Here is an 11,642-nt window from a genome sequence, read left to right on the forward strand (position 1 = left end):
GAGAGAGAGAGAGGTTCCGGTAACGGCGAGGATGACGACGATGGACGATGGATCCTTCTTGCCCTGGTCGGAACTTTTTGCGGTCGCTCTTGGGACGAGCCCGAGAGCCAAGGGGGGCAATAAAACTAATGGTAACGCGCGCCGGTAATTCCTTGCGGTCTGTTTGTCGCAAGTCGACGACCTGGCCTCTCCGCCTCGTCATTTACCGAGGGAGGATTCTACGGCCAATGTCGGCCGACCGACGACAATGACGACGGCGGGTGGTGCTTTCTCGCTTTCGTCGCGGTTGGTGGTAACACGTAGAATTGGGTTAGCATCGCGGATTTTAAGTGCCGGATGCCTTCCTGCATCGAAATGCGATCGCTTTCTCGATACTTTCGAAGGAGGGTTTCCGTTTTCGACCATTGTCCACGCTGGTCTCATTAACTTCAACCAAGAACTAGAATAGAAAAAAAATGGGTTTCCCATAAAATAGATATTAACGTAATTTTCTTTCTTTTCAATCTGTTTTGCAGTGGGTAGAGGAGTCTTTTACAAACTTCGACAAAGGTATCAATTGGCGGAGTTACGTTGTCTGCGACGTAGCGTACACCAATGTGAACAACTGGCTGTGGACGCCGTTCATAGAGAGGGGTCCAGCGAATCGCATGTACATAGAAATCAATTTCACGACTCGCGACTGTTCGTTGTTCCCCGGGAACGCTCTCAGCTGTAAGGAGACTTTCAGTCTACTCTACTACGAGTTCGACGCCGCCACCAAGGAGCCACCCCCGTGGGAACCGGATAGTTATAAACTTATAGGTAAGCGATGATAATACAAAGCATGACAATTAAAAGCTTTACATGCTTTACAAGCTTTTATGACAATTAAGCTCGAAAATAGGATAATGATATTATTTCGAGAATAACAAATCTAATAGAATTTGCAAAGAGATGAAGAATACTTTTTGAAAAAATTTTAAAACATAAATTAAAATTTTACATAATTAATGGATAAATTAATTATAATTAACAGATTAATTAATCCTAATAAAAAGTTTGCTCTGTTTTTCGAAACTATTCCTGATGGAAGAATTAAAATTTATGTTGTCGGTGGAGAGTTACTAGATCCTTTTTTTTTTTCATGCAGCTGTTTCCAATTAAACTCATCGCTCTCAATATTTAGGACGGCTTTACATGCCGATTTTATGTACTTGTAGGTCGTATAGCTGCGGGCGAGGGTAGGTTCAACACGAACACCGAGGTGGTGATAAACACCGAAGTGAAGTCGATTCCGGTGACGAAGAAGGGCGTCTACTTCGCCTTTCGTGATCAGGGCGCTTGCATATCGATCCTGGCCATCAAGGTATACTACATCAGTTGCCCTGAGATTTCGGTGAACTTCGCACATTTTCCGGCCACACCAACCGGTCGCGAGGTTGCGCTTATTGAGCAAACGCGCGGCATTTGTGTTGCGAATGCCGTCAAAATCGCCCAGCCGACTTTCCTCTGCAAGGGAGATGGCAAATGGTATCTCCCGACGGGCGGATGCCATTGCAAACCTGGCTACCAAGCTGACACGGATAAGCAGGAGTGCAAGGAGTGTCCGATAGGCAAGTTCAAACATGAGGCGGGTTCTCATGCCTGCGAGCCATGCCCAGAGCACAGCAAAGCTTCCGATTACGGTTTCACGGAGTGTCGTTGTGATCCGGGCTATTTTCGGGCAGAAAAAGATCCTAAGAAAATGCCTTGCACACGTAAGTATTAAATTAAATTAACAATTTTTACAAAAAAAAGCTCGTGTCATTATTTTAAAATTTAGAAAAATAATCATTCAAAATAATCGTCCAAAAAGGAGTTTCTGTCTAGGAGTTTCAAAGAACATCTAAAATATTAAATTAAGTTCCTTGAGTATTTTCATTAAAATGAAATATTAACTTCTATAATTTATACTTGCGTTATATTGTTTGATATAATATTTGTGAGTTGCGATATATTAATTCAAAGAAAAAGTTTTGCGTACATGAAAGATGAAAAGAATTTGGAGGTTCGGCGTTCCGCGAAAATTTTTAAGACTACATACTTTTTTGCAGAACCACCTTCGGCGCCGCAAAACCTGACCGTCAACTTTGTCGATCAGTCCACGGTGATCCTTTCCTGGAATGCGCCGCATATGCAGGGTGGCAGGTCTGACACGACTTATAGAGTGGACTGCGATTCTTGCAGCATGGGAGTCAAATACATTCCTAATACTGTGAGTTTTCGTCAAAATCGTACATTTATACGCGAGTATATCGATTATGCGATAGTTGAATTATTTCTCGATCAAAAAATTGATGCTTCAATTTTGTAACAGGAGATCTTTAACGACACGAAGATCACGATAACTGGTCTGAACGCGGTGACTACTTACCGCTTCCAAGTGTTCGCCGAGAACGGCGTATCGTCGTTGGTCGGCAAATCGGAATACGTGGACATTACCGTTACGACAGAGGCGAGCGTGCCAAGTCTAGTGAGCAACGTCAGGATCACAAGTGTCAAGAGTTCAGAACTCAGCATCAGTTGGGACGCGCCAGATATCGGAACTGGTGGAGACAATGATCTCGTCGAGCGATATGAAGGTAAAGCTAAAAGTCATAATAACAATATGTTGCTGTGCCATTGTATAGTGAAATCAATTCTAAATTGTCATTCGATCGCATTGTGGCGGCGGAGGAATTAATAATCTCGATATCTGGTACAGTGAGGTGTTATCCGCGCTACGACGACGCCACTAATGCAACCGTCATTCAAACGTCCGAGCTGTCTGCCACGTTCAAAGGTCTCAAGCCTTCCACGGATTACGCGATACAGGTTCGCGCTAAGACCACCCGCGGTTGGGGCGAGTATACGCCGGTGATATTTAAAAAGACACCCCACGCGATGGGTTTAGGTAAGCGCGTTCAGCGGCATTTAGATTCACATTTCGCAATCTCCTTCGTACCGTGCCTTTAACAGAAATGTTTCATGCAGACTACGTCGGCGAGGACGACAACATGCAAGTTAGGATAATCGCAGGGGCGATTGTTGCTGTAGTCGTACTTCTCGTGATTATTATCATCATGACCGTTTTAATTCTTAGAAGGTAATTGAATCATTTTCTATATTTGAAATATATATCTCAAATGTTGCTAACTATCATATACTAACGCACGAAAAATCACTTCTTTCCAATTGCTTTGCTCAATTCGATTAATATACGATTTCGTTGCAGCAGGGCCTCGGACGAATGCAACAAGAAACAGCCGAGCGACTGCGATACTCTGGAGTATAGAAACGGCGAAGGTACGTTTGCATTTTGCTCGAAATTTCTCTTTTTAAAAATTTATTATCGCTATTACCCGCCCCGCCCCCACAACCCTGTCACTTTCATAGTTGTTTCACTATGCCCTCGTGTCTTGTGACTAACTTTGGAATCACTGGCCCCCCTTAGATCCAGCAAGTGTCGAAACTATACCCCGTATACAAACAGACCCACGATAATACGTTAAACACCCCCCCCTCAATACTGTAGAGATTTTTTTGCGGATGAGAGTGAGAGAAAGAGAGATAGCTGAACAATTAACACCATAGAGAAAATGAGCGAAGAGAAAGCAGTCGGGCTCTGAAATACGTCCGCGACAGGGACTTAAAGAGAAACGATCGCTTTCCAACCAAAATTCACATCGATCTGGCCCCATTGCCTGAGTGCGATTATTCTAACCAAATTCTTTCGATTCTTTCTTTTCATGTGCGATTCCCCTAATCTATCGAACCTGCCTCCATGAAAAATCCATGAAAAAATCCAATGAAACAATGTACACAATCGCCTGCTACTACAGGACTAGTTGTGACCTACAGTAAGTCTTCTCCAAACACCTCAAGTTTTGTTTTTTAGGAACTCAATTTTGTGTAGATTATTTTTGCAACCCCTGTACATGCATTACACTCAATCTAAGTCAGACTTTACGCTTTTGCATATACACACATCACACACGCACCAACAAACATATACAACAATTATGCACGATACCTAATTTTCTTAGATACACATTATGCGTGTTCGCGTATGTGCGCATTGTGCTTGCGTCTGTTTGTTATGTTGCATTGTTCATGTTTCAATTGCATGCGTTTTCTAGTGTGTCGATGTTAATATCGTATGTGCTTTTTATATCTGGATTTGATTCGTGAAACATACCATGAAGAACATACCATGAAGAACATAAAAGATAAAAAGAAAATACGCTTAAAAGAGCGCATTTTTAATCAGTGCGTTATGTGGATATTCTAATAATTTTTTATTCTAATAACTTGGATTCGATTACATTTTCACAATAATCTCATCCGTGATCAAATGAAGATATTTCAGTTACCATTTCTCGCTTTACGTCATTTAAAAAAAGAATTCATTGTACACTCGCCGCTTTTTTTTGTTTTGCTATTTGTCAATTAGTGTGTTGGTTGTTGTGTTGTTCACAGTGCACTGCAAAATGGACAGTTCACCGATTGTGACAACCCATACCAACAACAAGAGCAAGTCCTCGCGTAAGTCCTTTGTTTCCCAAATTAATCTCCAGCCAAAATTTTTGTGACTGAAAGAAAAACAGAAACGCCGGACATGTCCGCACGATATATTAAAGGCATAACTGAAAGCACCGACACTCGTACATTCACTCCGAGTTCTCCACGATTATTATAGTTTAGCTTTAGTTACGCTACACTCCGTTCTGTTCTTTCTTCACTGTCCTAGATATGCGATATGGATGAAAAGTTTGGAAATAATAAAAGCATGCTGCAGCCCCGTGTTTCGCACGCAATTGCATCATGTTCTTGCATCCAATTTTTTAAATTTTATTTTTTATTTTTCTTCAAGCGATCGTGCTTCGCGATCGCCTTTCTTCTTACCATGATATATGCAAAATACTTGGATGTTCTGAGACGGCTCAAATAGAAACTAAATTGGTGTGAACAAAGAAGATTGTAAAAATCAACGAGAGGAAGACTGTTTGAATCGTCCGAAGCATCTGGAACGAACGGTGTAAAAAATCGCCGAGTTTTCCGGATATATCGCAATAATCTTCAAAATAATTTAGCATGCAAAAATTGTGCATTTTGATTATGCGCGAATTTTTTCTAGCATACATAGATACCGCCGTTCGACATTAAACACCAGATTCTAAGCTAGATAAACACATACAAGTAAAAAAAAGACTGTTTCACTAAAATGGGATTGAAAAAGAGAAGAGACATATTTTAGAATCCACCTGCGTTTGGCTTTCTTGGTTGTGTCTTGTTTTTTGGAAATTTTAAACTCGCTGACGAGAGAGAATGTGTGAGTGTTTCTTTTTTGCGGGATTTGACACGGTTGGCCGAGCGATAGAGCGAATGTTGGGACGCGCGGTCTAGAGTTCTGTCAAAATTTTGCACCACCGGCCCTCGTGTTAATATAATGAACTCTGTTTTCGTGACGTTGCAGTGACCACGCCGCTGTTCACACCTGCAGTGGGGGTCGCCGCGGCAGGCGCAGGCAGTGCAGGCGGTGCAGGTGCAAGGAGTTATGTGGATCCTCACACCTACGAGGACCCGAATCAGGCGGTACGCGAATTTGCCCGAGAGATTGACGCCGGATATATCACGATAGAAGCCATTATAGGTGCGATTTTATATATTATTATTATATAGTATCACGAACGATTATCAAATAAGATAATTTTAGTAATTTGATTATATTCTGAACGATTTTTTTTTGCAACTACAGGTGGCGGAGAGTTCGGCGACGTCTGCCGAGGGAAATTGAAATTGCCTCCCGACGGACGGACGGAAATAGATGTGGCCATAAAGACCCTGAAACCAGGCTCTGCAGACAAAGCTCGTAATGATTTCCTGACAGAGGCGTCGATAATGGGCCAATTCGAACACCCCAACGTGATATTTCTGCAAGGCGTGGTGACGAAGAGCAATCCGGTGATGATCATCACGGAATTCATGGAAAACGGTAGCCTGGACACTTTCTTGCGCGCGAACGACGGCAAGTTCCAAGTGCTCCAGCTGGTGGGCATGCTGCGTGGCATCGCCAGCGGTATGCAGTACCTCGCGGAGATGAACTACGTGCACCGCGATCTCGCAGCGAGAAACGTATTAGTCAATGCCGCTTTGGTTTGCAAGATCGCCGACTTTGGGCTCAGTAGAGAGATCGAGAGTGCCACAGAGGGAGCTTATACGACCAGGGTGAGCAGATTTAAGTTGCAGAATTAAAATTAATATAAGTCAATGACTTATAAGGCTCGAATATATATTTATAATTTCTTGCTCGATTAATTTACCATTTATATTCAGGGCGGTAAAATTCCGGTACGGTGGACAGCACCGGAGGCGATAGCGTTCCGTAAATTCACGAGCGCCTCTGACGTTTGGAGTATGGGTATCGTATGTTGGGAGGTGATGTCGTACGGCGAGAGGCCGTACTGGAACTGGTCGAATCAAGATGTGATAAAATCGATCGAGAAAGGCTACAGGCTTCCAGCGCCGATGGATTGTCCGGAGGCTATCTACCAGTTGATGCTCGATTGCTGGCAGAAGGAGCGCACCCATCGGCCGACCTTCGCCAATCTCACACAGACTTTGGACAAGCTCATACGAAGTCCGGACACACTGAGAAAAATCGCTCAGAACAGGTAAAAGCGCTCACTTATCACTGTAATCGCCAAATATCGATACGTGATAGGGAACGATCTTTTAGGATATATTAATCACAAAAATAATATTAGGAAATTCATTTCATGAATCATACGTTTAGCACGTAATTATTATCATACAATGTAAATTAAAGAAAATATGATGGAATGTGTATAATCGGCATACAACGAATGAAATTTGCTTCAAACGCACGTTCGCAAATAGTTATCATTATTTCATTGACATTATCTCGTTCTTTTTCTTTTCATTTATCTCGCATTGAGTCGCTCGTTCATTAAGATCTTAATAAGAATCACGCCGCATGCTACGTGACTTATATATCGTGTCCATAAATTAATTTCTCTCGACAGCTAATAATTATTTTCATTCATTTGCCGAAACACTCACGCGTGGATCATGCTACATCCGTTTCACGCCACTTATAATGGGATTTGGCATTGAGGCTCATTGATGTATGACGTCCCGCACAAGCCTACAATCGTATATACATATATAATATGCATATGTATTCAAAAGGAAGGCCAATGTCTGCATACTCGCATACGTATTCGCGCCATCGTGACACTTCGACCTGATTGGCATTACTGGAAGCAGGCTACACATACTGGACTGCGTTATACGCACTTGCTTTTTATGTTCGTGCCTTTTCTGTTTTTTTATTTATTTTTTTTTTTAAGTAGTTCTCTCGACATATCCCCTAGGTAACACTCCAAAATTTTCTACTGCGTCTATGCTATTTTGACATTCATTTTTCAACACGCACGAGAAAGAAAAAGAGAAAAATAATTATGTTTGCCTCGAAAATTTGAATCTCTCTTCTTTCTCATTATAGTACACACTTCGCATATCTCCTCGCTATTTTAATATCAAAGAGTCACATCTTATAAACGATACTGCTTTATGCTTCAAAATACATTTGGCCGAGCGAGGTTTCCAGAATTAGTTAGCAGGAAAATTAATTTATGGACGAAAGTCTACGTCGTCTGCGTACTTTTATCGTGTTTCGGAGACCTAGTCGAGATCATGCGACGACTTCAACAGAGCTTCCAATTGCTTCTGCCGCTTATCATTTCTACACTTCTTGAGTCTATTGTTCGCATTTCAATTATTCTTTACAAGATACAACTATGTTTAATAGAGGGCTAATTTTGTATTTTGTGTTGCTTTTCTCTTTTACTGATTGATAAAATTGAGTTTTATTGCAATCGAGTAGTGTATAAAATATCTACAAGATAAAAATTCGTTTATATAGCAAGTTATCTAACTGTAATTTTATGTTTCCTACAAGAAACTTGTAATCACAACGAAATGGGTAAGCCTCCCTCAGATTCTCCGAATATTCCGTTGGCATGAAAGAAAACATTATATCATTTTATTACATTATTATTTCATGTATCTTTTGTTCGCGGAGCGACTTATCGATTCGTATTTTATCTCTATGCCAATGGGACGCAATATAAAATTCGCATTTGGAAATCTCGTTGGTTTCTCTCCTGTTCCTTCGTTTCGCCTCTTTTTTCCCCCTGGGCTAATTCTTTGTGCTTTTGGTTTTGTGGTGTCCTTTGGTACCTGACTACGAACTACTGCAACTGCAACGCAACTGCGACAACTATCGTCCACGACAACAACAATCATCGCCTACAGCGTGAGGCCGCCTGCACACAATCCGTACTATGTCACAAGCCATACAGCTGCCGCCCAGGCTGCGGCGGCTGCGATGCCACCAGGCCCAGCCGCGAGTACGGCGAGCCCGTTCGTAGACATAGTCGGCCATCAGGCCCATCAACAAGCCCAGTCAGCGATTGCCGTTCCAGTAATGCCACCAGGAGCCGGCCGTAGCTTACACTATCACACACACGCAGCAACACACGCATTGCCACACCAACAATCATCGCTCACCTATCCCAACTGGGTTCCGTTCTCTCATTTCGGCTGAGAATGGTTACATTTGAATTAAAACGAGCAAGAGATCACCATCATCATTATCATCATTTCCGCCCGTCTTTTTAGCCATCAGAATTAACGTCTGATATTTAAACCGGACGTAATCTCAAAAGACTGCATTCTATATCGTTACGATTCGCATTATCTTTTATAATCGCGCTAGTCGTAGAAAAATCATAGGAGCTCTTCCAGCGAAATAGTAAAAAAAAAAATAGTATAATCCAAGTCGTGTCAGATGGAATAGTAGATGTGACGAAAATAGAGGTATAATACAGCCGATAATACACTATCGGAGTGTGCTATAAACTGTATGTACAAGAGTAGTACCGTCGTAAAAGAATCTCTTCTCCAGTCTTTTTACTACGAATTATCGACAAATGCGAGGATGTAGCTATAGATATACATGTTAGATGATACAGAGAATTTCTCCATGTTGAACTAAGCAATAAACTTTACCATACAGAGTTAGAGCGTATATTATCGATTAAAATTGTACCGAGATATAAATTGAAAGTTTAAGAGTGTTTCCAAATTTTATGAAGGATAAATTCAACCATCGAATAGCAATATAGATTTAAACGCGAGCTTAGAGAATAAAAGGCAAATAAACGTGATGTGCATAAAAAGCAATTAGAATCTTTAAAGTGTTCTCATAATTCTATATTAATCATCATAGCTTTCATTGATATATGCATAAAGAAAGAAAAAAACACATATGCATGTACACACAAAATCACACGCATATATTTACTGAGGGTGTCCCAAAATTAACGCCATTTTTTTCGATTGCGAATTCTTTAATCAGTTTGGACTCGATAAGAAAGTTTTCGATGGGGAAAAATTCGCCTATATATAACAAATTGCTCAAAAGAACAGCCATAGTCTTATGACACCCCATACATCATACATTAAATCGATATAAGTACTTATTGTGTAATTTATTAAAACTATCGATTTTATCTTAGCGAAAGATTTATTAACATGTACAGCACGCGTGCAACCGGTTGACCATTTTAGAATAGTATTTTTATACGTAATATATTAAATGAAAAACAATATAATTAATAATTAATGGTGTTAGATTATATTTCTGCATCCATGAATCATCAAGAAATATTGTAATCATAACATTAATTTTTAACTTTCTACAAAATATGATGAAACAACGCCATTCTAAGAGAAATGATTAATTTACGTAATTCATTGATTACAAAATTTGCTATTAGACTATTTCTCTTTACGTCCTCTGAAAATATTACATTAAAAACTTGTCGCAGCATTTACAGATTGGAGGTGAGGCATTTATCCAATAATAGGAATAAATAAGAATAAAAGTGATTTGCCGAAATTTTTTCATAATCATTGAAATATCGATCACGCTAAATTCGTATTTTTTTTTTGTATTTTTAAGATTCAACATAAAATGCATTTGTAAAAAGCTTAAAATGATTCCAAACTGTTTGTAAAAGATAAACGTGAAAGTATTCGTATCAGTGAACGATAAAAAAGAGATAAAATTTGAGAAAAAAGATAAAATTCAAAGCTAAATAGATTGAAACTAGCCTGCAGATAGAAACACACACCTAGTATGACTTTCATCGCACTAACAAATGCTAACAATTGTCAGAATCAGAGAAAGGGGTGGTCCACCCTCACCCCCACCCGCCTCATCGGAATCTTCCAACGTGCATTTGAGAAACAGGTAAAGAAAAAAAGAAAAGAGAATCAAAAGCGGCATTCCCACACACTGAATCCTATTTGTGGATGAGAGAAAAAAAAGAAAGAAAGAAGCGCAGAAGAACAGAAGCTCAATCGTTTCTGTTTCGTCCAATGCCCTAGATAACACAGAATTCGCCCTTTAACATTTCAACGATTTGATTATGCTGACTGTGCTTTCACGTTCTCTCTGCTTCTTTGACACAATAATGAAATATCGCCGTATCATGTAGACAGTCGTCTCCATGCTTGGTAAACCTCTTAGTTTGTGTTGCACTGCTTGCCTTCATACGCATCGTAATCCGTTCATGTGTACATGTACCTAAACTGTAAACTATGTATCATTAACACGTTATACGATACACCTCTCGTCAACAATACTATTGTTAGTAGTTTGCGTTATTATCATCCTCATTATTGTCATTACATTGCCATTGTGTCGTCATCGTTATAGTACTTGTATTACTTTTTTTGCGATATTTGTTTTATTATTATCATATTGAACATATTAGTATTACTAATATTATATTAGTACTCTCATATTTTTAATAAGTGATACTCTCATATTTTTAATAATAATGTATTAACACATTAATATTATTATTTAGATATTTTTGATATCAGTAATATTATGTTTATTATGATAGTTATTTTTTTAATTTTTATTTTTTTATATAATTATTATTGAGCCGAAGAAAGATTGGATATATGTATCGGTATTTAAGTTTCGTAGCGCCTGTACATAACGTTGTACAAAAAAGTGAATCAAACTTACAAATTAATTATATATATGCTTTGATTATGTTTATTTTTCAAAATATATAATTCGTAATTTATAATTTATACAAAGCCGATCAAATATTACACGTATGTATATTCATAAAAAACCTATTTAGAATTAAACTGTATATATTTAAATAATCAATTTATACATATTAGTTCCGTTTTATACTATCCTTAAAAATTTATATCTATCCTTAAAAATTTATCAAATAAATTATATATATCAATTGAATTATTATTTTAGATTTTTTCACAGATATTCTAGAATTTAAATTTATGAACTTTTATTGATTTATTCTTTCTATTTCAATAATCGACGTGACAATAATTTTACATGTTTAAGATGCCTTTTTATACGTATGTAATATTAGGTATAGTAAAAAGAAATCCATTATTTTTGGATGAAATCGAATGGAAAAATAATGGATTTCTTTTTACTACACCTAATATCTAAACATTTGTATGTATATATATATATATATATATATATATATATATATATATAT

At 38.7% G+C, this 11,642-nt stretch overlaps 1 protein-coding gene across 1 annotated transcript in view; it reads left to right on the forward strand.

Annotated features, from left to right (window-relative positions):
• LOC105627637 (ephrin type-A receptor 4) overlaps positions 1–11,642 on the forward strand; it is a 58,546-nt gene that overhangs the window by 45,175 nt on the left and 1,729 nt on the right. The window contains exons 3-12 of the mRNA XM_012208916.1: positions 516–801; positions 1,200–1,736; positions 2,073–2,233; positions 2,336–2,600; positions 2,723–2,911; positions 2,992–3,103; positions 3,233–3,303; positions 5,474–5,650; positions 5,756–6,225; positions 6,334–6,671. Coding sequence (XP_012064306.1) covers positions 516–801; positions 1,200–1,736; positions 2,073–2,233; positions 2,336–2,600; positions 2,723–2,911; positions 2,992–3,103; positions 3,233–3,303; positions 5,474–5,650; positions 5,756–6,225; positions 6,334–6,671 — 2,606 coding nt within the window. The remainder of the gene's footprint in view (positions 1–515; positions 802–1,199; positions 1,737–2,072; positions 2,234–2,335; positions 2,601–2,722; positions 2,912–2,991; positions 3,104–3,232; positions 3,304–5,473; positions 5,651–5,755; positions 6,226–6,333; positions 6,672–11,642) is intronic.

Source organism: Atta cephalotes, assembly GCF_000143395.1.
Source record: "Atta cephalotes unplaced genomic scaffold scaffold00009, whole genome shotgun sequence".
Lineage (NCBI taxonomy): Eukaryota > Metazoa > Arthropoda > Insecta > Hymenoptera > Formicidae > Atta > Atta cephalotes.